Source organism: Danio aesculapii, chromosome 10 (assembly GCF_903798145.1).
Source record: "Danio aesculapii chromosome 10, fDanAes4.1, whole genome shotgun sequence".
Classification (NCBI taxonomy): Eukaryota; Metazoa; Chordata; class Actinopteri; order Cypriniformes; family Danionidae; genus Danio; species Danio aesculapii.
Window position 1 is genome coordinate 6,873,860 of NC_079444.1, and position 13,505 is coordinate 6,887,364.

The 13,505-nt window shown below is 33.4% G+C and overlaps 1 protein-coding gene across 1 annotated transcript in view; it reads right to left on the bottom strand.

Annotated features, from left to right (window-relative positions):
• The window catches only part of musk (muscle, skeletal, receptor tyrosine kinase), a 67,345-nt gene that overhangs the window by 8,243 nt on the left and 45,597 nt on the right, over positions 1 to 13,505 (bottom strand). Inside the window, exons 9-13 of the mRNA XM_056466416.1 lie at positions 7,779 to 8,042; positions 4,308 to 4,471; positions 3,813 to 3,836; positions 2,630 to 2,718; positions 1,664 to 1,823 (exon numbers count right to left, since the gene is read on the bottom strand). Of these exons, the coding sequence (XP_056322391.1) occupies positions 1,664 to 1,823; positions 2,630 to 2,718; positions 3,813 to 3,836; positions 4,308 to 4,471; positions 7,779 to 8,042 (701 nt within the window). The remainder of the gene's footprint in view (positions 1 to 1,663; positions 1,824 to 2,629; positions 2,719 to 3,812; positions 3,837 to 4,307; positions 4,472 to 7,778; positions 8,043 to 13,505) is intronic.

Sequence of the window (13,505 nt, forward strand, 5' to 3'; positions counted from 1 at the left end):
TTTACTTTTGAGTGTGCTCCATTCTGTCTATCAATTAGGATGCAGGGTCTGATATGTTTTTAAGCCTTAAGTAAGAATCTACAATAAGTAAGTAAAATGTGTTCAAATGTCTTTGAGGGTTTCTAAAATAAGTCTGTGTATTTAGTTATATAGTTGTTATCTTGAAGTGTGTACTTGAAAGCTACATAGTTAGCTAGTTATCCTCTCCTCATATAACATCTTACATTACTTTCAATTAAATATTTTTATTAATAAGATATTGCATATTGCCATAATGTACAGATGCTAACAGTGTAATGTGTCTTTCCAACACAATCTCACAGCACTTCGTAACTTTTTGATTTAGTGGCTAATTCGTATGAATTCGTACAATCTAATTCGTACGATTTAGTACGATCTGCTCATCCCCCAGTGACAGTTGGGTTTAGGGGTGGAGTTAGGTGCCATGCCTCCTTTTAAAAATTGTACCATTTCGTACGACTGAACTCGTTCGAATTAGCCACTAAACTGACAAAACATAAAATACTTATGTTTACTCGTGAGATCAGGCTGGTCTTTCTGGCAACTAAGCGTATTTTACACATAAAAACCATTAAATGCCAATCTCCTCAGTTAAGTAACTTGTGCACAGGAATCATCACAGGGAATCACAAAAATATGATTCCAACAGTGAATTAATAGGGACAATAGAAACGTTTGTTTTCTTGAGTTTTTAAAGTAAATAACAATAAAAAAAAAGATCCTTGGATGCTTTGGATTCTCTGTTGCCGACTTTATTTTTGGTTTTTGTTTTTATATTTATTTTAAACTTTTTTTATTGAGAATTGATGTGTATGCCTGTTTTTTTTTTTTTTGTTTTGTTTTTTGACAAACATGTTTCTAACCATATCTAGAGTAAGTATGTGTGTATGTGTGTGTTCTTGTAATATGCTTTTTTAAAATAATTATTTGAAACTTGAAAAAACTTAAGTGTTTTTTTCTTTTGGTTTCTTTTATGTTTTTAACCTTATATTATTTTAACCTGGTATATCAGGAGTCAAGTAATGCTACATTAGAGCTTTTTCAAAGGTAAGTATTATATATAAACAACATACATTTAAAGGTGAAATTAAAAAAAAACTCTCCCTTAAACAGCTCTTCCATACATTTTTGCAGAGGCTCAATGAAGTTGACTGGAAAACTTCAAATGAAGTGGTATTTATAGTATAAAGGCTTTCTTAAATACATGCACAAATTATTAGTTTTATTTTGTATTATTACTTCAGGTTTGGAACAATATAAGGACTAGTGCTGAGCAATTTATTTATCTTTTTTGCTTTAGATGGAATTTATTTACAGTATTTATATTGTTTTTTTTATTGAATATGTGATTGTGATAAATATTGGCAGTTGCTTTGACAATATGCTGTATACCATGGGGGTCAAACTCAGTTCCTGGAGGGTTTTGTTCCCACTCTGCTTGAACATTACCTGTAGATTTCTAACAAGCCTCAATTACTTTTTTTGCCAAGGTGTGTTTAATTTGGGTTAACACAGTTGCCAGTTAGTCACTGTAATGGTTTGGTTACAGTGAGTATCTGGCAAGTGTTGCCAGTATTCTACTTTAAAAAAAACCCGGTAAGGTCTAACAGTGTAGATAATACATAAGACATAAATTATATACCTTCTCCACATTTGGGCACAAGACAATATTCCCAGCGTACATTAGGGTTTGTAGTGTAGCACCAGGGTCTGTCACTCTCGCCGCCTGGGTTACGACAGTAGTTTTCTGCATTTCGCAACTCAGGAATCACATCTACAGAGAGTCTATGTTGATGGGGATCCTGAATGGGATTAAATGAGAGTGGTCAACCAAGAAAACGAAACCAGTGGTCAAGCCACATATCCTCTGTGGCTTAATTCAGTATTCCCTTCATCCCTGATATTTCCAGCATTTTCAAGTTGAAACCAATTGCATTAAAACATTCCCGTCCAAATATTCTCTTTTCAAAACTTCATTTCTAAGGAAACCTCTGGATTTATGTATTTTGATCCTCTATTGTTTTTGCTGCAAAAACATTTGTTTCCTGTGTACATATCATTTGAAGGTCACTGAGCATATGCCAATCTGTAGCATTTGGATTGTTTGGGGTTGGGTTATTGTTTAAGGAAGAAAAGGAAAATAAACAGGCTGATATATTTGATTACAAGTGCAGGGGAAAATGATAACATGTTGAAATGTATGAAAAGAGAAAAAGGTCAAATTCTCCCAGAGAGCATCTCAACATATGCAAATAGCATTTCTTAGTCAAATCTATTTTCATTGGCTATTTTTGTTGTTTTAACCTTTACTTCATGGCTGATTTGAATGAAATATTAACAAAGCATTGTTAAAAATCCTGCATGTTTAAATAGCTGTTTGGCTAGCTGATAGCTACAATTACTTTACCTGCCCATGGAGCATAGGTGACATTAGTTTTAGCAAACAGGAGGCAGAACACAATGATTTACAATAGAACACTTTTATTGACATCCTTCTTTTAAATGACATGCACTAAATAAACATTTATGATAACATAATGGATAATTATTAGCAACATAAACTCTGACATAATTGTGTGATTGCATGCTGACTTCAATACAAACATACCTGCTGGTTCCATCGCTGACACGGAATGGAAGATGCTGTGACATTGTGAGTTCCTTGGTAAAATCTTCCTTTGTCATTGTAACAGGTTGCTGCAGACATATCAATTGTAAGTGATTAAATGTGTTGGGATGCTTGGACATTCAATATTACAGTCTGACCAAGAAGACAATTGAGTTATTTAATTAACATGCATTTTTGTTTTAGCAGTTGCACTAAGCAAATGTTGTTGATATGTGAAAGCAACATAACCATAACACTCCCTTTTAATATGTCCTTAGACACACCCCTTTCTGCTGATTGGCTGTTAGCGTATACCTTTAATTAATAATACACATTATTTTATCTGAACTCAGAGTATCTTTGCAAGAAGTAACATGCAAGTACAGACGAAAGCTGGAGAGTATATGATCATACTATGGCAGCATGAATTAGCATATTTATAGCATGGTTTATAGCAAGCTAAAAAAAATAGCATTCTGCTAGCATATTTCTAGTATGGTTTACTCACTGCTAACATAAATTAGCATGTTTCATGCTTTACAACTGGCTAACATATTCTAGAATGCTTCTAACATATTTCTATAATGTTTAACAATTTGCATGTACAAAATATAATGTTACTAGCATGTTTTTAAATTAGTTAACATGTTGTTACCATGCTCCTAACAAGATTTTGACAGTTTTTAGCACACAGTTAACAATTTAACTCATTGATAGAATTAATTAGGATATTACTGACACATTTCCAACATGTTTTGGAACTTGATAACATGTTTTAACTTGTTGCTAGCATTATTTATGATGTTGATGGAACATTTCGTTTTTGAACATGCTTACATATACTAATATCTTGCTTATTAAATTTTTTTCTAACATTTTACCGCTGTGCTAATATAAGTCTGAATGTTGATATCATCTCAGCATGTTCTTAACAAGTCTTCAGGATGGTTAATGTGTTGCTAACATGAATTAGCATATTTTTATTCATGTTTCTACCATGTTGGCCTAAGAATAAGTATAAAAAATCAATATTGAAGATTATATACAGTAGTAGATCAGTTTCTGAAGACAATAATAAATCTCAGATTGTATGTATTTTAGCTGGTTAGTAGACCCCACCCCATAGGCACCCCCCCCCCTAGACCCCACTATACTGTATGTGAAGCTATATAGTAATACTTACATGTCACTTTGTCTTTTTTGATATCTGAAACACACACAAATATATATTTTATTTGATTTATTAACTTTATCAATATCTCACAGGTTTCCAAAACTGCACACAACACAGTTAAACACTTTAACATTGTACTTAACTTCTGTTTTCTACAGATTTTTACAGCTCCACGAGTATAGCAGCTTGCAAACACGCCATGGAAACTTTTGGTTGGGAACATTTACTCAGCTGTCCTACTGATCCTTCCTCACACGCATGGCCATAAACCACCCTAATCTAGTCCATCTACAGGTCCGCTGTCATCACATTCCTCACAGAGCATTTCACATAAACAAAAAAATCCTACAGCATTGTCCTGGCAAGAAACATGCGTGGTGTTTTTCCGCTGACACCCATTGCTTTCAGGGGACGGATGCTTTATGAACATCAGCCCTAAAATATCACAACTAAACAAAGATGGAGCCAAACAGCAGCCCACAGGAAGATGCGTGTCACTCTTACCAACATAAGGAACCGCTGTACATGAGGATGGGTCTGCTTGTTGGCTGGGTAGAGAAGTGCATTCTGGGAGAGTGATGCTGTGTTGAAAGCCACGCTGAGATCTTTCTTCAGCTGAACGCCACTCTTTATAACAGTACAACTCTTTGACTGTGAGACAGTGCTCTCTGTGACACAACAGCACAATGGAGATATAAATACATATGTATATATAGCATGGTAGTGGTTACTGGTTAGACTTAAGGCAAAGGCTTGAAAAGCTGTCGGTTTCTAGGTTGACCACCATTGTTCTTGTAAGCACGATTTTTAGTCTCCATTACTATTAAGTTGCCTTGGATAAATGACAGCATCTTCAGAATGATAACTTAGGATAGGTCTTTTCTGTATGTGGTTGGTAAGTTATGTTTATTTAAATTAAGGCATGAATATCACTTTGATGTATATATACACCCTTCTTTTCCCAGCTAACAATTTTTTGTTTAATAGATATCTTATACACATCTAAATGTAGACAGCTTGGTTAAAACAAGGCTGTCAATGAAAATCTAATAAACATCTAAGAATAGCCCAAAATTAAACTAGACTATTCATCAAATAGACAGATTTTATATGTGTAGTCATTCTGTTTATTTGATGACCAGTCTAGTTTTGGCCTATTCCTAGACGTCTATTAGATTTTTATTGACAGCCCAAATTTAGCCTTGTTTTAGCCAAGACAACTATGTTTAGACGTCTATTAGACATCTTTTAAAAACAAAAAATACTTGCTGGGTTATCTTTGGATCCCAAATTAAGATACTTTGTATGAAATCCGAGAGCTCTCTGGCCTATTAAGGATGACAAAGCTTTCAAAATGAAATCCTTTCATCTTCGGAACACAAATTAAGACTTGTTAATTCATTATCTGAGGATGAACTGAGGGACTACTTAGGGAACAACCTACAATTTCCTAAATGTGGAGGCCACTAGTCCTAATTTAAGTTAACCAAACAGGAGTAAAAGAGCATTTTTAAGCATATTTCAGGTGCTGTATGCACTGTAGCACAAGATTAAAGTGTACACTACCGGTCAAAAGTTTGGGGTCAGTACAATTTTAAAATGTTTTAAAATAAGCTTATCCTGCTCCCCAAGGCTGCATTTGTTTCATCCAAAATACAGAACAAATTGTAAAATTGTGAAATGTTATTTTAGAATAAAATAACTGATAAAAAGTAGTTTATAATTTAATTTAATAATTTATTCCAGATGCATTTTCAGCTTTATTACCTCAGTCTTCAATTACATGATCCTTCAGAAATCACTCTAATATTAATTATTATTATTATTATTAATATTATTATTATTATTATTTTTTTTTTTTATTATTAATGGTAATAGTAATAAGAGCACAGTAATGACTGGTATAATAACTTCATTTGAAACTACATACAATAAGCAGTTATTTCAAATTTTAATACATATTTAACAATTTAACTTTTTGTTTTTTGATGAACCGAATAATTTTCTTTAAAAAGCTTTCAAAACCCAAACTTTTGACCAGTATATATATATATATATATATATATATATATATATATATATATATATATATATATATATATATATATATTTGAAAAAGAATACTGATCAAAATGAGACCATTTGTTTTTTTAGGCATCGGATCTCTTATCCAGGCTGAACGCCACTCTTTATAACAGTACAGCTCTTTGACTGTGAGACAGTGCTCTCTGTGACACAACAGCACAATGGAGATATAAATACATATGTATATATAGCATGGTAGTGGTTACTGGTTAAACTTAAGGCAAAGGCTTGAAAAGCTGTCGGTTTCTAGATTGACCTCCATTGTTCTTGTAAGCACGATTTTTAGTCTCCATTACTATTAAGTTGCCTTGGATAAATGACAGCATCTTCAGAATGATAACTTAGGATAGGTCTTTTCTGTATGTGGTTGGTAAGTTATGTTTATTTAAATTAAGGCATGAAACAATAAGCAGTTATTTCAAATTTTAATACATATTTAACAATTTAACTTTTTTTTTTTGATGAACCAAATAATTTTCTTTAAAAAACTTTCAAAACCCAAATATATATATATATTTGAAAAAGAATACTGATCAAAATGAGACCATTTGTTTTTTTAGGCATCGGATCTCTTATCCAGGCGACACGGTGGCGCTGTGGGTAGCTTGTTCACCTCACAGCAAGAAGGTCGCTGGTTCGAGCCTCGGCTGGGTCAGTTGGCTTTTCTGTGTGGAGTTTGCATGTTCTCCCCATGTTCGTGTGGGTTTCCTCCGGGTGCATGAATCTCTTATCCACATACATTTTAGAGTGAATGCAGATGTTTATTATTAGAAGCTCCTTCAGCAGGCCCGACCCCTTAATATTTTCACTGGTAAGTTTCATTGGTAAATCTGCCTAAATTGATTTCTTTTTTTAAGAAACTTTTTGACTGATACAATTGCCAATACTTATTTTAAATACTGGTATAATTGAGCAATTCAATTTTTTTTTAAGCGAAATACTTTCTGAATTTTTTTGTGTAAGCTTGTATTTTACAATACTGCAAAAATACTCAAAAATATTTGTCAATGTATTTAAAACATTTAAAACATATAAAACATTATACTAAAGTCATGCAAGTGCCAATTTCAACATAGCTCACATTCACAATGAAGCTTTTTCCTCATAAATGCAAAAATGTCAAATCAAATACTGTAAAATATAAATTTAATTCTACATTATAGAGAGCCAACTCTAATTCTGTTGATTAGTATTTATTTTAGGTTGTGCAGTTTGACTCACAAAAATATATAATAATGTTGCATACTGTAATCTCATGGACACGTTTAGTTCCTTCATTTAAAATATAAAACTGGTTTACAGATTATAATTCTTTAACTCTGTAGTTAGTTGTTTTGCAAAAAGAAAATAAGCAGATGTTTTAATATACTGTTTATATAACATTTTGAGGGATGTAAACAAAAACAATGGTCCCAATGTTTTAACTGTTTTACTTTTTTTTCTATATCTTACGAGAATCTAAAAGATGAATAATAATAAAGATAAATAATAAAGATAAATAATGTTATGACAGATGTTATAACATTAAGTTATGATCAAATTGCCTCTTTTTACAGTTATGAAATAATTTGATAACAAGCAGGAGATGTTCATGGGCCAATGACATGACCACATTGAAAATAAAAATATGTAAATATACATAGACCATCTCTGTGAATTTATGTTTCAAGTTTTTACTGCCATTTTACATCCATATTACTCGAATTGCCAAATTAGTGTAAAAGACTGTTCCAGAGCATAATTTAACCACAACTAAAACCATTTTTAAACATTTTGCATGATTACTAAATTTAAAATTACTGAAAAAATCTATGTTTTTCTCACTGTACATTCTGCATAGAATAGAGTATATAAATGCACTCCAAAAACAGAATCTAAGATGTCCATTACCTGCAGACAGGTTTAGGCGCTGGTCCGAGTCCTGAAGGATTGCAGTCTTGGAAGGTGCTGTGACAGAGCAGGGATCTGGCAGCGGGTCTGCAGAATGAACTGACCCCGTCCAGCTCGGGCCATGCACTCTGAGCCAGATACTCCTGCGCATCCTCAGGGTTCGGCAGAGAGTAGTTGAAGAAAACCAGAGCATCTCGCCGGAGCACATTATGACACACTTCACCTCTGTATGTGCTGCAGTAGCCAGCATGGCCTTTGTACAGTCTGAATAACACATCACAATGAAACTTTATTTGACGATAATTAATAGTATTCATGAAATTAAATATTACAGTGACAGTTTACACAGAAATGTATATTTGCTGTTAATTTATTCATCCTTGAGCTATTTAAGATACATTTGAATTTTTTGACTCTTTTTTACATTAAAGATTAAATTAAGGTCCTTGCTGATTAATACAGTATAATGCATGTCAACAACAGTTTGAGATTCTTATGATGTCTTTTGATGTCTTATGAATGTACTTAAGACTATTTCCAGAAGCTATGGATTAAAGGTAATAATGTTACAGTATTGCCATTATATTTTTCTTTTCTGTTTTTTTGTCTGTCAATGAAGCATTAAAAGCTTCCTTTTAATGAATCAACAAGAAACAGTTTCCACTAAAAATCTGCTTTAATGTTATACTGAAAAATGTTCTACATGTAGATGTTGGATGGCCTGAGGGACAGTAAAAGAATAGCAAGTTTTCATTTTTGAACTATCCCTTTAATCATGTTTGTTTCTGAACACACTTTGGAAAAAGTGCACTTTATTTTAGGTTTTAAGTATGATAAGTGCATGCTTTATAGACATAAACTTATTATACACATATTTTAATTTTATTGTGAGTGTTTACTACCATAATAAAAGCACATGGAAGTAATTTTAATAAACAATATTAAAATATTTCATTTTAATTATAATGTTTTCTTCAACATTATCAAAGGAGGAGGGGGTGGACATATAAAGATCCACTTTATATGTTTTGGGTCCCTCCTAATGCACTTTTTTTGCGATTTTATTTTATGCCAGACACACTGTAAAAAGTGATCAATTAATGTAATGTAAATGTATTTGTAATTTAATGTAATGTAAATTAACTAATAGTAACTTTTTTACACTGTCTGAATGCTTTAATACACATCTCACCTCTACTATTATTATTATTATTATTATTATTCATTAATTCATTAATTTTCTTTTCGGCTTAGTCCCTTTATTAATCTGGGGTCGCCACAGCGGCTTATCCAGCACATGTTTTTGCACAGCGGATGCCCTTCCAGCTGCAGCCCATCTCTGGGAAACATCCATACACTTTCGCTCACACTCATACACTACGGACAATTTAGCCTACCCAATTCATCAATACCACATGTCTTTGGACTGTGGGGGAAACTGGAGCACCCTGAGAAATCCGCACGAAAGCAGGGAGAACATGCAAACTCCACACAGAAACGCCAACTGACCTAGCTAAGGCTCGAACCAGTGACCTTCTTGCTGTGAGGCGACAGCACTACCTATTGCGCCACTGCGTAGCCATTATTATCATTATTATTATTGCACCGGTTCTGTTATCAAAATACCATCAAAAATGAGCAATTTGGGAATTTTTCCACTCCATTATTCTCTTAAAACAAAAAAATTGTTGGTGCAAATTAATTTAATTATGACACACATTTCCACACATTTGAATTACATTATTTCAACATATTTGAATAACTTTAACTCATTTTAAAAAAATAAAGCAATGAACAAAATTTATTTGAACAATTTATGTGTAATTAGTGTAAACATAGCTTACTCTTGTGAAGCCGATTAATTTAAATAGCTTAATTTGAACAACCACATTGTAATGTTTCTAGTACAAATATCTAAAAAGTCTTAAATGAAGAAGAATTTTCTAGGCAAGCAAAACATGTTGTCTTGTTTTCAGAAATAATACGCCAAAATGAAGTGAGTTTTTCCTTAAAACCAGCAAAATAATCTTCCAATGGGGTAAGAAAAATAATCTTATGTCAAAGGGAAAAGCAAGAATATTTTTCTTACCACTCTTGGCAGATTTTTTTGCTTGTTTTAAGGACAAACACACTTAATAAAAATAATATCTTAAATATTATTTCTGGAAACAAGACATCATGTTTTGCTTGCCTGGAAATGCTTCTTGATATACGAATTTCAAGATATTCGGACTGGAAACAAAACAAAAAATAAAATAATTTTTTTGCAGTATTGCAGTTTAAACTTCAACTTCAAGCAAGTCTTTCTCTTAACTTATAACACTTTATAGTACTTTTATTGTCAACATTTCCCTCTCTTAAAGCATATCTAGGAACTACATATCCTCTAGATAGACCAACTTAATTGTGTTGTCCCAACACAAAACTTAATGTTTTACAAATTTAGGTGTGATTAAACATAAAACAAATAAATTGTCAACTGCTGTAAGAAATTAAAACAATTGCTTGTTTCAGCTCATTTTAAACAAGTAGTTTGAACAAGAAGCAACAATATATATTTTGGTGTTTACTTCTACTAAACAAAATGGCTATTCTGGAAGTCATATAAAGATGTCCCTTCAAGTTTTCCAAGCATCTCCTGACTCATGTACACCTCCACGACAGACAGAAATAAAGCACATTTCTCACAATTAGTTCATTCTGCTTCATTCGGCTCTAACTACATCCAGATGCTAAATCTGAAGTGCAGGATAATGGCCCGGTTTATTTAAGTTCATGTGTAACTATGGCCATATGGTACGTCTGGCGTCAGCGGCAGGACTGTAGTGTGCTATTCAGCGCATGTGTGTATGTTTACATTTATCATTTCAATCAGCAGAAACATGTGGATTCAATCTGAGCGCCTCTTTCTAGTGAGAGAGATTTTTGAAAAACTTCCGACTGATTCTGTGAGTTGCTGACTTGAGTCGTGCGATACACTGTCAAGATCTGGCTTTCGTTTGTTTTATTGCACACAGGTTTCTTATCAGTTGTAGTTTGGCAGTTCTCAGTCCAAATACAATGTCTTATTAGATGTCAGCACTACGCTAGGTATGTTTCCATCCACCTATTTTGATGTGCATTTTGGATGCACATAAAACAAGATAATTATTTATCTGATAAGAAAGAATTTTCATAAATTTTTCCTTTGGCTTAGTCTCTTATTTATCAGAAATAGCCATACTGGAATAAACCACCAACTATTCCGGCATATGTTTTACGCAGTGGATGCCCTTCCAGCTGCAACGCAATACTGTGAAACACTCTTTAATTTACACAAACACTCATACACCATGTGCCAATTTAGTTCATCCAGTTCACCTATAGCGCATGTCTTTGGACTGTGGGGGAATTAGGAACACCCAGAGGAAACCCACGCAAACACGGGGAGAACATGCAAACTCCACAGAGAAATGCCAGTTGACCCAGCCTGGACTCGAACCAGCGATCTTCTTGCTGCGAGGTGACAATGCTAACCACTGAGCCACTGTGGCATCAAGAAAGAATCGGCATAAGCTATAATGGAAACAAATTTACCATGTGATTTGATTTACCACTTTCAGACACTGCAACCTTTCATTGGACATCAAATGTCAGGTTATGCTTCTTATTTATTTATTTTTTGTTCCGGGGCATTTCACCAAATCTAAAACCTGTTGTCCTGTCATCCAATCAAGCAGCAGTAAAGCTTTGGGTAACACTTTATTTTGATGGTCCATTTGAGTATTAGTAGACTGTCTGCTTAATATCTGCTGATATGCTCCATCAACAGACATTTAATTGACTATAAGAAACTTTGCAAGTACATGTCAACTTACACTAACCCTAACCCCAACCACAACCCTAACCCCAACCTAACAGTCTACTTATAATCTAATGATAATTAGTTGCAACGTACATTAACTCAACAGAGAGACATCAAAATAAAGTGTGACCAAGCTTTGTCTGTTGTAATGCCCACTATGGCAAAAATATGCATTGGCAGCACTTTAAAAACTGACACCTGTGTTTTTTACTAGTTACCATGTTACCATTCAAATTAATTATGCATAATTAAGACTGTAGTTTAAGTAAACTTTACTAGCATCATTCCTCATAGTTAGTGTTGCACGATAACAAAATTTTGACGTCGATACATTACCTATATTAAATATCACAATACCAATACTAAATCGATACCACACCACAATTTTTTTCTTTCAAAATATTATTTATTAATAAACACTCAGTGTTTCCTGTCAGCTGAAACAGATTAGAACCAGTTTTAAAAAGTAAAACAAGTATAGAATTAAAATCCGAGCTGTTTTAACATAAATAAAATAGTTGCAGTTTTGTAAAAAAAAAAAAAAAAAAAACTATACACAAAAGTCCACATAACTTTTTCGATCTGGTTCTCAAACAACCTGGAGATGTTGCTTGGTTCTCATTGTTCATGACATATACTGATCCTGTCATACTCATATATAATTACATATTTATATATCAATATTGGGATTAATGATGTGACATGCATTTTTAGTTGTCCATGAAGTCATCTACTAATAAAAATGGGTATCTGTAAAAAATATATACATTTATGTTGTTTCTTAATTTGACCTTGTGAACCAGCTCTGTCCACAAGCTGTGGGGGTTCACATACTGCTTTGTTTTGTCAATATGGAGAGAGTGTGTGAGCAGCCTGATCTCATGAGAAAACTTAAGTATTTTACATTTTGTAAGTTTAGTGGCTAATTTGTATGAAATTGTATGATTTTAAAAAGGAGACGTGGCACCTAACCCCACCCCTAAACCCAACCGTCATTGGGGGATGAGCAAATCGTACTAAATTGTACGAATTAGACTGTACAAATTCATACGAATTAGCCACTAAATCAAAAAGTTACAAATTGCCGTGAGATTGTTTTGGTGTGAGAGGACAACCCTCAGTTCAACAGCTTAACACATTCAATTTGCCGTAGGAGAAAGAAGTGCGCGGCCCACACACTGCCCCCTATTGATGAGCACTCACAACTATAGCTGCCACGCAAAAGTAGCGGTACTAAAAAAATGCATAATTGTATCATTTTGAGAGCCAGGGGATCGCAATCCTTTTTTTAAGTATCGGTATATTGTGCAACACTACTCAGAGTACAGTTTCAGGTGAGTTAACATAACTTTACTGAAGTGTGAATCAATATAAGCAAGAATTACTTTAGCTACGTTAGTGAATAATTTAAATTACATTAGTAAATTTATTTATCAGGGGTTGCTACAGCGGGATGAAACCCATGAGAACGCTGGGAGAACATGCAAACTCCACACAGAAATGCCAACTGACCCAGCCGAGGCTCGAACTTTCTTGCTGTGAGGCGATCGTGCTACCCACTGGGCCACTGTGATGCCCGCATTAGTAAATAATACTTGATATACAGTTAATGTGACTCAGTATGAGTTAGAATGACTTTTTCTACATTAGTAAATAGTACTTAATGTGACAAGTATGATTACCTAATTGAATTAAGGCAACAAGTTTGCATAATTCAACTAAGTAAACCTAACAAATTAATTTTTACAGTGCATGACTAAGCAACTTTTCTAATGATTTCATTCACATTTATTGATTTTTTGCCAATATTTATATAGAAAAAAGAAGGATCGCATTTACTAATAAAAGGTAAAAATCAATTGTAGAACTGGAAGCTTTAAATC